The 16,201-nt window shown below is 40.1% G+C and overlaps 1 protein-coding gene across 1 annotated transcript; it reads left to right on the top strand.

The window, feature by feature from the left end:
- Nucleotides 1-8,927: 8,927 nt before the first annotated feature.
- On the top strand, nucleotides 8,928-9,914 carry or40a1 (odorant receptor, family 40, subfamily A, member 1; the record flags this gene model as incomplete). Its single annotated transcript, XM_079610812.1, has 1 exon — nucleotides 8,928-9,914. The coding sequence occupies one exon, from the start codon at nucleotides 8,928-8,930 to the stop codon at nucleotides 9,912-9,914; it is 987 nt and encodes a 328-aa protein (XP_079466938.1).
- Between the last annotated feature and the right edge of the window lie 6,287 nt (nucleotides 9,915-16,201).

The following is a 16,201-nucleotide window of genomic DNA, read 5'->3' as shown; positions in this document are numbered from 1 at the left end:
CAGTGGCAGGTAACTCAAAAACTCACAACTGCTTATCATCCACAATCAAACCTGACTGAACGCATTAACCGAAATCTAAAAACCATGATTGCCTCATATGTTGATAATAATCATCGTACTTGGGATCAATGGATCTGCGAATTTAGATTTGCTTTGAATACAGCATGGCATGAAAGCACAGGATTTTCACCCGCTGAAGTGGCCCTGGGACGTCAATTGAAAGGACCATTACAAAGAGCTTTACAGAACCCGCCAGATCCAGATCAACCAAGCTACAGTACCATTGATCGCCAGAAACTACTGTACGAAGCTGTTAGAGAAAATGTTGAGAAAGCACAAACTAAACAGAGGAAGTATTACAACATCAAGAGAAGAACCCAAGACTTCCAGGAGGGTGATCTAGTTTGGGTGCGTACTCATCCTTTATCTCGTGCAGATGATGGTTTCATGGCTAAAATTGCCCCAAAATGGCGAGGGCCAGCTAAAGTAGTCAAAAGGCTAGGTCCAGTAAATTACAAGGTGACAATGTTGTCTGATCCTACCCAGATTGACAGTTATCATACCCAAAACTTAAAAATGTGCCATTTGTCAAATTTTGACACCAAAGGGAGGGGTATGTAACGGACAGAACGTTACTTGTTCTATTGTATTGTTCTATTGCTAATTGTTGATGCCCTAGTGTGATGTATTTGGGTCACGTGTAGTAAGAACAGGAGCAGCCTGAGGGCGCTGTTGCCTGGAGGTAACCGGATATATAAACACACCTACCATAGAGTAAGACAGTTCGTTTGGTAGAGGGAAATCAAATGGTTGAACTCATGCTACCTTCTTGCTCCTCTAAAGTCCTTTGTTGAGAACTCTATGAGTTTCTGCTCAACTGTGAGTATGGATTGAGTTATATACTTGACGTTGTGTTTGTTTCATAAAGGTCATTGATGTTAGATATTTGCTTTCTTTCTAGAAAGGACTTTTGATTGCCACATGTGCTTTTGTGAGCACGGATTAAAACTAGAGACAGTGAATCCAAGTGTTGTCCACACCGACAAAGAGTCTACAGCACATGGCCTTGCACATGGCTACGTGGCGCTGAGGACAACGTTTCACTGAGCACTGTTGTCTGTGATCTTTTCTCGTGTTGTGGATTATAGGACAACACCCATTGCATCGCACTCAAATAGCTTTGTGGGCTTGAAACTCAATTCACCTTCATCATCACTTGAACTTACCAAAAGACAGGACATTCGAACGATAAGTTTACTTCATCTCACTGGTTCCTTATTGAAGAGACTAAGACTTTTGAGAGTGCTTTACAGTTTTATTGGTTGGCTGTGTGGTACATTTATTGAGCACTGGGGAAAATAAAATAAGTGTAAAACATACATTTGTTTGCTGAAGAGTTTATTGATCAGTACATGTCAAAAGTCTGTTGAACCCCCTCAGAGTAACATCTTTAAAAGAAAGGAGGTGTTACAACACACACATATTTATATATATATATCTACATATGAGCAAAGAGACATACATAAAAACACTTTTGAGAAGTAGGTTAAATAATAAAATAACTGGTATTTGGATGGCTGATGACTCAGTATGTTCCAGTACTCACCATGATGAGTCTAGTTATTCAAAGCCAGTCCAGAGGAATGCCGGAAAATCGGCCACAGGGTAAGTGTTCCAGACAAGTGCATTTATAAAAACACTTCTTAAAAATTATTTAGTTTATGAATAGTTCTCTAAAAGACAGCAGTGCATAGGCTAATTATTGACAGCTTTCCCAAATCATAAGTCTGCTACGCTATTATATATTTATAATTAGTGTACAGTATCTAGCAGTAATGTTAATCTAGTGCTAGTAATATTTCCTGCATTAGTTATTAAGTTTTGCATGAATTGTGAATTTTTTTCATTATTTCTCTGGGAAGTATTGAAAAATAGTAGTTATTGATTAGTTATTAGTGAACTACCACTTACATCTGTAAAAAATTCAGTAGTTCTCTGGGAAGTATTAAAAAAATAGTAGTTATTGATTAGTTAATAGTGAACTACCACTTAAATCTGTGTGCTATTAAATACTAATTCGTTAATCAGAGTTACTTGTTAGTTAACTGTAGTTACTAGATTGTTAACATTGTGTTACTCATTTGTTCCTGTGTAGTTATTCATTAACGAAGGATCCGTATTTTAAAGTGTTACCGAAAAAAGTAATAGGCCTATAGATGAAATTAAGTATGCACCCGTGTTATTTGAGGTTTTTGAATTTGAGTTTCAGTTCATATGTTTTACCATTAGCAGAATAAGTGTACCAACACATATGATATAAACTGTGGCTCAGGGTTGATGTGTTACTTGAAGAAATTGATTCAGGGGAATTGCCGGTGTAGGCCTTAGTATCATTCAGTGAAGGTCAAGCAATGTTTTTTTATTTTATTAGGTCAGTCTTGTGTTTTTACTGTAATAGGCTTGTGCACATTATATGTATTATAATGTGTAATATATAAGATATTATTGTACTGAATTCATTGTCATCAGAGGTTTAAATATTTGTTAGTTTATTTATTGCCATTTGGCTTTAACTTTTATTTTATATTAAATAATGAATCATCATAGTCCAGAATACACATGGATCAAACAGATGTTAGGGACATTTATGCCATGCAGTGTTTCAAGGTTGGTGTGAATTTCTGTAACATATAGTATCATTATAATAATAATAATAAATCCGTTGGCATAAACAGTATTGTGTCACAGCAGACTTCTGCTCTTATTGGATCTCAAAATACTGTGTCATCAGGAGCTCAACTAATTACCTGGAGACTTGTTAGATGTTAGTCTTGCTTGTCAACCTTTTGTATACTGTAGCAACTGTAATTAGTCATTAGTTTAATGAATGTGCTTTCTTTATATTAGTCATGTTTGTTTCTGGGGGTCTCTAGGGAATCACATAGGTTTGTCATAACAATATAATGAGTTTCTTAGGGACATGCATGATGAATCAAAAGTTTCTTAACAAAGTTACACTACGAGGATAGAATACTTTGACTATTAGATGTATATGTCATGGCTATTTGAAGGACTATTTTAACTATTGTCTTAAACTATTACGATTTATAGGCCTGTAGACTCAATGCTTACGTTTTTATGTATACAACTGCTTTTGTTGATTTTTTGGTTAATTTGATATAAGTCCTCATAAGCATAACAATAACTGAGGCATATTTGACATTAACATTTTCTTTTGATCTTTTTGATTAAATATGGCCTTTTATAAAGCTAAAAAAAATCAAATTATCGGAAATATAGTCATGCAGATATGATTTGCAGAAATTTCCTTTTTACATTCTTTTACCTTTTATTATTTGAAAGACACAAGTATATGTGTCAACAGCCTTTTAACCCCTTATATTGGCATTGGCACTAAACTCTTAGAAGAAAAGGTTCTATATAGAACCTTAAAAGGTTCTATAGGCGCTTCATATTTGGAACCCCTAAAAGGTTCTATACAGAACCCAAGAAAGGGTTCTTTATTGTCATTATAGAACCTTTTTAGCATAAAAGGTTCTTTGGAGTTGAGCAAAGAACCCTATGGTTCTATATAGAACCCCAATGAACCCTTTTTTCTAAGAGTGTAGAACCTTTTAGGGGTTCCAAATACGAAGCGCCTATAGAACCTTTTAAGGTTCTATATAGAACCTTTCCTTCTAAGAGTGAACCTAAACCAATCTTGACAAACTATATATCATTTGAAAGCTTACAATCTCTAGTTTTCATTTTTGGTGCCTGAATTTTAAAATACATTACAGAGGAGCCGTAATTTAGCAATTAGCAACAATAATATTTTCGTACTCCTAAGGCGTGTTCAGACCTTTATTTTGAAATAGTGATGAACATGAAAAATCATGAAAGAATGGTAGAAACCTCAGTTTGTCTTCATGCCAAGAGTTCAAAAGATAGCATCCATTCAATTGTTTTAGAAAAAAAGGTCTGAAAATGTTTTAAATATAAAGAAAAAAAATAATAGATTCACCATTTGTGATTTACCATTCGTGGCAGCGAGCTATAATGCACATACGTGTTCTTTTTATGTTTCTTAGAGGTTGAATTAATTTCAAAATCTGCCAAACTTCCAATACTGCTTCTGAAAGGGATATCTACTTCATAAATTGTATGAAAATTGTCAAAATAATGGTTTAGATCACTCAAACAACATATAGAAATGGAGGCGCCCTTATATGGGCAGTAATGTCAACTAGTGAAAAAGTTTGGTAATGCGCCCAAACAAAATCTCACTGAAAGCTTATTTTTTGAGATATCAACCTATAATTTGAAACACAACTTGTTCAGATTTTTGCCTTTGATTTTTGCATGTCAGGGTTGTGGGTAAAGTACTGCAGATATGATGGGCTCTTTATTGACACGTACGATCACACTGGTGCGATCAGTCTTGGCTGGCCCCTAGAGCATACGATCACATGGGTGTGATTAGAACGTCCAGTGCATCACGTGATCAGCTGCTAAACTCAAATGGGCTTCCACGCGTTGGCTGGCGCTGAGCCAGAGAAGGACGTGCTCAGCACTTTAAATATGACAACTATTCAGTGGTTTCAACCACATAATGTTTGTTTTAGGTTTTACACATTTAAATGCACATAAGTACTAGCAAAACAATACATTTATGGTTTGTAAAATACACACTGATGTCTATAAGAAGCAATAATCATCCTTTCTATAATTTGACGACATGTTTTATTCTTATCAGATACACATTGTATAGAATAGGAAACTATATAGTTTACCAGTCACTTACTTTCATGTATTTCAGGAGAAGTGGAGGAATTTATGTGATGTAAATCTGACAGATCGATTCTCTGGAGAGCAGAGGAAGCTAACATGGCGGCGCCCATCGCACATTATATATCAGCTAACGTGTCAGGATTCAGATAGGGGAGACCCAGACGTAGAATGAGCAAGGGATTGATACTTATTAACAGAAGACAATACAATATAGGGTGAGGCAAGAAGAGTCCAAACAGAAGGGTCAACGGGAAACAATGACAGTAGTATATGAGCAATAACACGCACATAACAAACCAGCAAAGACATGTGGGAAAGAGAAACAATATAAAGGGAACAACACATGAGGATCAGGTGAACACAATTAAGCAAACAAGGACTAGACAAGAACTAGACAAGAGGTGTGTTCGTCATCGGCTGCGGCTGGATGTAACCAATCGGCGAGAGTAGCCGCGTGTATGCGGGGAGGAGCTGCAAACGGAAGAGTGAAGTCGGACACTTTCTGGTTCCCGTAGTGACCGCTCATGTGGTGTTTGCATACTTTACCACAGCTGAAATTAAATAAATGCTATATTTGCGAAATACACAGATGTTTCAGATACATTTTCATTCAATTCGTTATGTACTGCCTCATACAGCGTCTGTTTGAACAAGAATAAAATATATATATATTTATATAATATTATAAAAAACTGATGCGTGATCATTGTCATTCAATCGTGGAACAGCTGTGTTGTCATCAGAGCTCTTCGAGCTGCTCTTGAGAAGCTGCGCTGGCTGAATTCTCTGTCTGCTCTCGAATCGCTCTCGTGGTACTTTGATGGCATACGTCACAGTCACGTGACGTCGGCGCTGTGTCAAGTGGGACAAAATTTCTAACCGGCATGCACTGCTTCAAGTCAGCCGCTGATCGTTCTGCTCAGAGCTGCATGAAGTCGAACAAGCCTATTGACTAAAGAAGGGGGCATGGTAAGGGGAAACAAGGAGGCGGGACTACATGGACACATGGCCAACACAAACAAAGACAGATCCATGTGGTCAGACACAAGACAAACAAAAGCCCCTTTCACACAGAGATTCCAAAAAATACACGGATAATGTGTCCCGGTATTTGTCCCGGGATTGTTTGATTTTGGTTCATTCACACTAGTGATTTTCCGGGATCTGTGAATGCGTTCACACACATGCCGGTAAGATCCCGTAAATACACGTGACGTCAGGATGAGACGTGTAACATGCAATCCACAAAGCTGGCGAGCGATCTCAGCTCTGTGCGGATAGTAAGGAGTTCCCTGGTCTCTGCTTCGTTCCAGTTTGCAGATATTTTTTTCATTCTTTCTTTGTTGATGACGAACACAAACTTTCTTCTAAGAGCAACAGAGTCGCGCGATGGCACGTGCGTCATCACTACGACACACCCCTTATGGCATTGATCCTGGCTTTTGTTCACACAAGGGGCGTTCCGGGACTGATCCCGGCAATGTTACTAGGTACTCAACCCGGGATCGGTCCCGTGGCATCAATCCCGTGAAGTGTTTGGGGGGGAATGACATGCATTGTGAACGTCAGACTTATAATCATTTTCGTTCCGTCTCGTCTTGTCAACGAAAACTCGAAAAAGTCTCGTCATGTTTTTGTCACCTTAGAGCCATTTTTAGTCATCGTCATCGCTGACGAAAGCAACATTGCACAGAAGGCACTCTGGCAATTTCGCAGCAATTTCCCGGGATCAACGCGCTGTGTGAAAGGGCAGAAACATGAACAGAGACAAGACAGACAAGACTGTCAGGGCAGGACCCTGACAAAATCATTATAAAGTTTTTTTGGTCCCACTTAATATTAAGTGGCTTTAAGTACTATGTACTTACATCGAAAAATAAGTACAATGTACTTATTGTGTTCATGTTTTATAGTAAAACACTTTTGCTGCTATTGCGGTGTGATACAGGTAAGGTTAAGGACAGGTGTGGTGGTATGGTTAAGTTTAAGGGTGGGTTAAGGTATAAAGGAAGGGACCACAGTGTAATTACAGCTGTAATTACATGCAGGTATTTAAAAAATATAAGTACAATGTAAAAACATGTATGTACACAATAAGTCCATTGTATCAAATTATTAATTTAAATGTAAGTACATAGTACTTAAAGCCACTTAATATAAAGTGGGACCGGTTTTGTAAATGACAAAACACATTCACGTAACCATATTTGAGAATCGGAATATTAGAAAGTTCACGATATAGTTAACAAATTAGGGAATATTTTGAATAAAAAAGGAAAAAGGAAATAAAAGCAATACATCTTTATACAGCACTATTGTGGCTTCGGTGTGTCACGTGAGAAGCATGATGTGCCGCTTACAAACAAAAACTACCCCGAGGGGGAAAACATCTTGCAACTTAAAAATGCATTGACCTGCGCTGTCATTGGAAATCCCCTTAACTGTTAAAAGGACAAAGACGAAGACATTGCTTTCCTCAGCGGACATTCAAACTGATTTTGTGATTATGATTGACCTTAAGAAAATCAGCTAGGTGCATGTAATGCACTCGCTTAGTCGATCACTCTCTCTCATTATACTCTACATAATACAGAAAGCTTCAATGAAGCAACTCAGTGTTCCTTCATTGCTAGTTCTCAAGTGACATTTTCAAATTAGTAACGATGGGCCATGGCGGAAGGAAGTAGTTACACAAAAAAGGAGGGGTTTCAAAGACACTCCGTTGTTGTTTCTTATTTATTTACACACTTGTGTTGTTGAAATGCAATTTCCCACCCGTAGCCATTGGATATGGCTCTAATCAGCCCGACTGTAATTGCCTAAGGCCGAATCACAGCCATGCTGATATAGAGTGGTATCAAATGGCCACGAGTGTGCTATTGCTTATATTATGCTTTTATAATATGTTTTTATTGTCTTGGATGATGACAACATCTTTCCTTTGTTACTAAGAGAAAAAATATTTTGTTTTTAATTTGTTTGTCTCTGTGGGTCAAAGTGGAAAGACCAACAAAAGCTATTTGTGCATAATTCCACTGATTGAATACACAAGAGAAACGTTCTGTTTAATGACAAAACTTCAAACAAGGTAATTATATTTTTGTTTGCACAACAGTGCATGGTTAATTAGACCCATTAGACCCTTGTCATCAGTTTAGCAGGCCTTTAAAAATCTCTTTTCCTTTGACACAACCCAATTTGAATCCAAACTCAAAGCAAGATTTCAAGAGAGATTGGTGGGTATTTTATTTGTTTGTTCATTTAACTTCCATTTGCCATTAACACTTCTAATGGTTTTGTGTGTTTTCTGTTACAGTACAATAAAACTTTTCTTATGATTTTATGAAGATGGGGAATCAATATGAGACTTATTTTATATAATTGAAATAGAAAATAATAATGAAACACTTCAGTGTTAATTCACTCCCTAAATCCGCTCATATTTTGTGTCAACATTCATTTATATAGTGCTTTTAACAATATAGATTGTTTTCAAAGCAGCTTAAAGTAACAGAGATTGTTTTGGCTTAACAGCAGCTTTTGAATAACGTTATTGTCCAGCTAAAGTAAATTTTTGATTGATTCATTCGTTGCAAAGATCATTAGTTATTAACTTAGGGGCCGCTTACATAACACAGTCTTAACTGAAAGCAGAAAACTTTTATTGCATTCTGAACGTTCATTTGCACGACAACAATAATGCAAACTTTGAAATAGGTTCCAAGGTGCAAGTTTAGATTAAAAAATAAAAAACGTTATCATCTCAGTGTAAACTTTAAAAACGTGAATCTGTGAAAACGGTGACGGCGTGCACATCCATATTACTGTACATGTTTAGTCTATAGATATGCACATTTTAGAATGTATGTGCGCAGGCGCGTTGTCTTTCTTTACAAATTGACATAGCCAAATTACTTGTCTGGCCTGAATAATACATAATTAAAACGTTTTATCTGTACAGAGGTAAATAAAAGGGAAGGAGGCCTTCACAGGGGAGAGTCTAAAGACAAAAACAATTATTGACTTTTTAAGTGGCTTTTCATAAAATGTTATATTTTAAAATAATCTTTTTTAGGGCTGAAAACATTTTACTGTGTAATAATAACTTTTTGTTTTTCAGATTTGAAAGAGTTCAAATGAATTTTTCAGTTGCTTTCAGCAATGGAACTGATTCTTTCAATGAAGGATTTTATCTAACTGCTTTCCGCTCTTTGCCGAACAAAAACTATCTAATTTTGGCCTTGGCGATTATCTACATCATCACCTTGCTGGGAAATCTGGTTCTTCTGATTGTCGTCGTAATGAACTCCAGTTTACAGAATCCCAAGTATCTTGCTGTGTGTAATCTAGCTGTTGTTGACATTTCAATGAATAGTGTTATTATTCCTCAAATGGTGCCTGTTTTTGTCTTCAATCAAAATCATGTTTCATTTGGAGCATGTTTCTCCCAAATGTTCTTCATGCATTTTTTTGGTGACATGGAATCTTTCTCTCTTGCTATTTTGGCGTATGACCGGCTGATTGCAATCTGCTGGCCCCTGCGTTACTCTACCATAAACACCAACCTGAGGATGCTGCTTATAATAGGAGGGATTTGGTCTCTAGTTATTCTGCTGGAGATTTTCCCAATCAGCCTCGCTGCTAGGCTTCCTTATTGTGCCTCCAGAGAAGTACAGAGCTGCTGTTGTGAACATAGTCCAGTATACAAGTTGGCTTGTGCAGACACCTCTTACAATCGTCAGCTGGGTACAGCTAAGTCATTGACTGTTTTGCTAGGCCCCTTGACTTTTATTATTTTCACCTATGTGATTGTAGTGGTTGCTGTGATGCGGATTGCATCTACAACACAGCGCTGGAAGGCCTTTCACACCTGTTTCACTCACCTGCTGCTAGTCCTAATCTATTACATGCCAGTCATGCTGGCATACGTACTAGGGAACCTGCGTTTAATTCAGAATGTGGATCTTTTCACAGCAATTCTGACTGTTTCTGTGACGCTCCCCCCAATGCTGAACCCAATCATCTACAGCTTAAAGACCGATGAACTACGAGACAAGATAGTCAAGCTTCTGGGAAAGTCAAAAGTGGCACAACAGATCATTAAAAATGAGGCCAGTGATTAACAAGAGTTTTATTTCTCTTATTGTATAAAATGTTTAGTTTGCTTTGATTTCAGCCCTAAGTTACACATAATTAATGTGATGTCCAGCAGATGAGGATATTCCATGCCATGCCCATTGGCATTTATAAATATCACATATATATATTTTTTATTCAGTCATTTACAGAAGACTAAAGGAAATCAAAAGAATTAGTGTTTCATAATTTCATCACAGAGGTAAGACCCACTGTCTTTAGAAAACCGTTAGCAATACTGTGACTTTAAAATGAGTTAAACACAGCAACAACAAGCACATTAAAAGTACTTCTCATGCAGTAATTTTTAGTAATGTTTATAATCATTTGAAAATGTGAAATGTATGGAATGTATGGTAATTTTTTCAAGTTATTGTCATTCAGAATGGAGCACAAAACAATGCATTTTAAATGTACTAAAAATAAAATGCAATTCATTGCATATTTTACTGAAAAATCACGAAAATGAATACTCTTGCTTTCCCACTAGATGGCAGAGAAAAACAAGAAACAATGCACCTGCACTGACAGCTATATTCTCTGTTTAGATATGAAAAGTGTTCACAATTTTTATGAGTAGGCCTTTGTCCTCTCCTTACTCGTCACAGGACCAAGGAAAAACATTCCTTATAGTTAGGGAAAGTTAGGCTTTTTTTTTTGCCAATCTGCAAAAAAAAATATCTTACTAATAGCTTTTTTTTTACCATGTGTTAAATATGGGTTATATATAAATATGGGTCCTATAGGTGTCTAGTAACATCTCCCAATTTATCCACGGCTAAATCCTTGGGGAAACGCCTGGAGAGGCAATCAAAGTTGGGGTGCCCAGAGGGCCTGGTTAAAAAAAAAAACAAAAAAAAAATTCAACCAATATTAGCTTTTAAGATGTCTAACTATGGGGTTCTAGGGGTGCTGAATCTATCCCAGCCATTAGTTGTGAGTAAAAATGACTCCAAGTCCATAAAAAATCCATAAAAAGTGGTTTTATTGAACAATAACTAAACAAAACTTCCTAAATCAGTTTAAAATTTACCAAACCTCATCCAACTCCCCTGCATCTCCCTCACTCATGTTATCATATGGCTGGTTGATGTTCTGGCAAGAGTTACCATGACAGTTCCCAGAAACAGAAATACACTTGACTCCTTGCCGCACCTGAGTGTCACAGTCCCCTGCACAGTTGGAGCTGATAAACTTCAGAAGGTAGTCCGGTGCAATGGGATCTGTTGTAGGGACTGGTGCATAACCTTGTTCTATAATAATAATAATAATACTTCGTTACATTTATATAGCGCTTTATCTGAGACCTCAAAGCGCTTTACATAGAAGGGGGGAATCTCCTCAACCACCACCAATGTGCAGCATCCACTTGGATGATGCGACAGCAGCCATATTGCGCCAGAACGCCCACCACACACCAGCTTACTGGTGGAGAGGAGACAGTGATGAAGCCAATCAGTATATGGGGATGATTAGGAGGCCATGATAGACAGAGGCCAAGGGGCAAATTTGGCCAGGATGCCGGGGTTACACCCCTACTCTTTTTCGAAGGACATCCTGGGATTTTTAATGACCACAGAGAGTCAGGACCTCGGTTTAACATCTCATCCGAAGGACGCCGCTCTTTTGGCAGTATAGTGTCCCCGTCACTACACTGGGGCATTAGGACCCACACAGACCACAAGGTGAGCGCCCCCTGCTGGCCTCACTAACACCTCTACCAGCAGCAACCTGGTTTTCCCAGGAGGTCTCCCATCCAGGTACTAACCAGGCTCAGCCCCGCTTAGCTTCAGTGGGAAACCAGTCGTGGGCTACAGGGTGATATGGCTGTTCTCCTTGTTTCCATCCATACTCAAGGACATCCAGTGATGGACTTCGTCAAGTCAAGTCACATTTATTTATATAGCGCTTTTTACAATACAGATTGTATCAAAGCAGCTTCACAGTGATAATATGAAAATAATACAACAAAGTTTGTTTCTAGAAGAAAATTGCGTCATCGTCCACCTTAAGTAAGGTAGATCAATAATATTGTTGAATATTAAATGTCCCCAACTAAGCAAGCCAAAAGCCAAGGCAAACAGTGGCAAGGAACCAAAACTCCATCAGTGACAGAATGGAGAAAAAAGCCTTGGGAGAACCCAGGCTCAGTCGGGGGCCAGTTCTCCTCTGGCCAGTGAGCGAACATGATTATGATTCAGGCAGCATTACAGGTCAGAAGTCAGATTGGATCAGAACATTTATCCAGTTACATCTGGTTGGAGGTCGGAGTCATCACGTCGGTATGTAGACGGGTTTGTTGAGGATCAGTGCTGATGGCTGTTGTGTCGATGAAGCCTACCTCTGTATTTAAGCCCTGTGTCTAATTTCAATCTTTGTCAGTTTTTAACGCTGTTTGTTCTGTTCAACTCTGTTGAGTCTTGTTCCTGAGTCTGAGTCTATATTTGTGTAGTTTTAAGTTTAATAAAGGAATACTGCACGTGGATCCTGCTTCCTCCTCTGCTTCAAACTACCGTGACAGAAGAACTGACCATAACATGGATTCAGCAGATTGTCTCTTCCGCCTCCACCAGGGCAACCGTCCGATGGAGGAATATATGAAGGAGTTTTGTGAGCTTTGCCATGGGGTGGACTTTATGATGCTGTCTTAAAGGACATGTTTGGCCATGGACTTAATAAGTTTCTTCATTTCCTCATGCCTGACGATACCCCTCACTACACTCTAGTGCAATATATTGGCTTTGCCCTTTTATTGAGCGGTTCGCCATTTACTGTGGGCTTTGCGGATGAGCAACCCCGCAAGCTCACAGTATCCCCTAAGCCTGTGCCAGTTCATGTCATGCCCTCTTTGATGTTGGCAACACCAGTACTCACACCGCTCGCCAGCACGCCAGAGCCTCATCGGATCTGCCTCGTCATGGCAGCCAGTCCGGAGTCTAGTCCCGCAGAGACCTCCCTTTCGGAGTCTCGTCCCGCTGAGACCACCCTTCCGGAGTCTCGTCCAGCCGAGACCACCCTTCTGGAGTCTCATCCCGCCGAGACCACCTTTCCAGAGCTTCTTCACGTCATGCCCGCCACGCCTGAGCCATCGTCTTCGAACAAGAGGGCCTTCTCCACGCCTGTGTCTTTGGACAAGATAGCCGACTCCACTCCTGTGTCTTCAGACAAGATGGCTGACTCTACATCTGTGTCTTTGGACAGGAGTGCCGCCTCTACACCTGTGTATACACCTGTGCCTTCAGACAAGATGGCCGACTATACACCTGTGTCTTTGGACAGGAGTGCCGCCTCTACACCTGTGTATACACCTGTGCCTTCAGACAAGATGGCCGACTATACACCTGTGTCTTCAGACAGGAGGGTCCCCTCTACACCTGTGTCTACGGATGTATCTCCAGACAAGATGGCCACATCTAGCCCTGAACCGTCGCATCTGCCCTGGTCTCCTGAACTGTCTGGTCCGCCCAGGCCCCCTGCACAGCCTGCTCCGCCCTGGTTGCCTGCACAGCCTGCTCCATGGACCTGGCCCTCCATCCCTCCCCCAAGACCGCTCCTGGACTGTTTCCTGAGGAGCGTCTGGAATCTGTCCTTAAGTGGGGGGTTCTGTCATGATTCTAGTCTGTGTTCCCGTCTTGTTCCATGTTTAGCAGCTCCCCATTATGTTTAATGTTTATTAGTCTCCCCAGGTGTTTCCTATTAGCCACGCTCTCTTGTTATCTTGTTTAGCTTGTCTACCTCTGTATTTAAGACCTGTGTAGTTTCAATCTTTGTCAGTTCTTAACGTTTTTGTTCAGTTCAACTCTGTTGAGTCTTGTTCCCGAGTCTATATTTGTGTAGTTTTGAGTTTATTTAATAAAAGAATGCTGCATGTGGATCCTGCTTCCTCCTCTGTTTCAAACTACTGTGACAATCCTTGAATAAATAAAGAGTTTTCTTTCTCAATCTTTTCCACTGGCCAAATAGTATTTCTAATTGATTTACATTTTTAATGGAAACAGATAGACCTTGTTATGTGGATTATTTGCACGAAACTACTTTCTCAGACAATCTGCTATTATCATAAGCAATGATCTCTGTAGTTAAAACATTAAAACGCAGCATGCCAGAGGAAAAGTGTTCAAAAGCATTGAATTCACAACAAATATTTCTATTTATTAAATATATATTTTTTGTAACTTCTCAGTAATGATTTCATGTAGTTTAAGTGTTTAACTCCATTAATGAGAATGGGATATTTAATCTAAATGTTTATATCAGAAGTAAAACATTATTTTATTTATTTAAACTGTTATTGTGAACATGCACTGTATTTATGATTAGGACTCATAATGAAGATTTACGGTTTTACTTCCTCTGCCGTTAAATAAATATGCGTCAGTTTCACTAAATGGCCCAACGCGTTCGCTGGCGAGGACATATAAGAAGGGGTGGATATGTGCTTCATGTGATAGGCTTAGTGAGTGAAATTATATTTATAATATCTTTCTGTATATGTATTGTTGTGAATCAGAAGTCCGAGGCAGATCCATTTGCAACAATTTAATGAACAGTCTCTTGCAAACATAAACGTTTCAATAATAAGCAAACATAAAGACAGCTATGCTTGAATAGGTCCAGGAAGGATGTAGAGCTATACTCAGCTATCTGGGCAGAGACAGGCTCGGGTCTGGGTAGACAGCAGGCGACGAATAACTGAGACAGGCTGGGGTCAGGACAGGCGGCGAGTATCAGAATCCAGGTACAGGCAATGGTCACAAGGAAGGCTGCAGACAATCAGATAAGTTAGCAACAGGGTCAGAGAAACGAACAGACATGAAACACGGGGTGAGACAATACTTCGCACAGGACGCCGAGTTAACAAGGCAGATATAGCTTAGGGGCCAACGCTTATACAGAACAGGTGCGAAGCAATCAGGGCGAAACGATCCATATTAAGCTGAAGTATGAAAAAACCCTTAGTATTCAGGAGAGAGGGCTCGGGACTGAATACAGAGAGGATCACCAGGACTGGAGATTTGATAGATTTCTTCTCCCTCAACGAGGATAGGTTGAGCCGAAGGCTCCCTAGTGGTCTCACTCTCCTCCTCGGATGGAGGCCCGGCTGGTTTAAGAAGAGACACATGAAAAGTGGGAGAGATGCGTAGGTGGCTAGGCAGGGCTAGGCGAAATGACACTGGAGTGATTTGGCGGATTATCTTGAAGGGTCCTAGATATCTTGGGCTGAGTTTCTTACAAGGGAGTCTGAGGCGGAGATCCCTTGTGGAAAGCCATACCCATTGACCCGGTTGGTACTCGGGATTAGGTCTGCAATGATGATCGGCTTGGTTCTTTCTGCGTCTAACGGCACGTTGGAGATGAATATGAGCCTGATTCCATGTCTCCTCACTCCGTCTCATCCAGTCATCTACAGCAGGAACAGTAGACGGTTCTCCAGCCCAGGGGAACAAAGGTGGTTGGAACCCGAGGATGCATTGGAACGGGGTCATACCAGTAGAATGTTTCTGTATGGAGTTCTGTGCATTTTCTGCCCACATAAGATATCTACTCCAGTCCTCCTGATGACTGTGGCAGTAGGAGCAGAGGAAACGAGTGATCTCCTGGTTCAAGCGTTCAACTTGTCCATTGGACTGGGGATGGTAACCTGAGGTCAAGCTCACATTGACTTGAAGTTTCTCAAAGAAAGCAGCCCAGACCCGAGGGGTGAATTGGGGACCTCTATAAGATACTACGTCCTCGGGCAATCCGTAAAACCAGAACACAAGGTTGCAGAGATGTTCAGCCGTCTGCAGAGCCGTGGGCAGTTTGGTAAGTGGAATGAGCCGGAAGGCTTTTGAGAAGCGGTCAATGACAGTGAGAATGGTAGTGTAACCTTCTGAGGGCGGCAGGTCTGTGATAAAATCTATGGCGATATGTGACCATGGGCGTGGAGGTATGGGAAGTGGTTGGAGCAGACCTGCGGGCAACAGTCGAGAGGATTTCTGAGTGTTGCAAATCTGACACAGCTGAACGAATTTGTTAGTGTCCTGGGGCAGTGTGGGCCACCAGTAGCGGTTCTGAAGAAGCTGAATAGTGCTCGCGATCCCCGGATGCCCTGAGCTGGGGAGGGCATGAACGTGTTGCCTCGGAGAGCTTCCGGAACATATATCTTCTCGGGGGGAACGTCTGATGGAATCTCTAAATTGGCATTGGCTTGAAGGAGTTCCGTTTCAATATCCCACTGAATGGGTCCAAGTACCAGGTCAGGGCAGATGATAGACTCAGAAGCATGGGTTTC

Source organism: Phoxinus phoxinus, assembly GCF_949152265.1.
Source record: "Phoxinus phoxinus genome assembly, chromosome: 4".
Taxonomy (NCBI): Eukaryota; Metazoa; Chordata; class Actinopteri; order Cypriniformes; family Leuciscidae; genus Phoxinus; species Phoxinus phoxinus.
The sequence above is the reverse complement of the archived record's forward strand: the minus strand, read 5'-3'. Positions and strand labels throughout refer to the sequence as shown.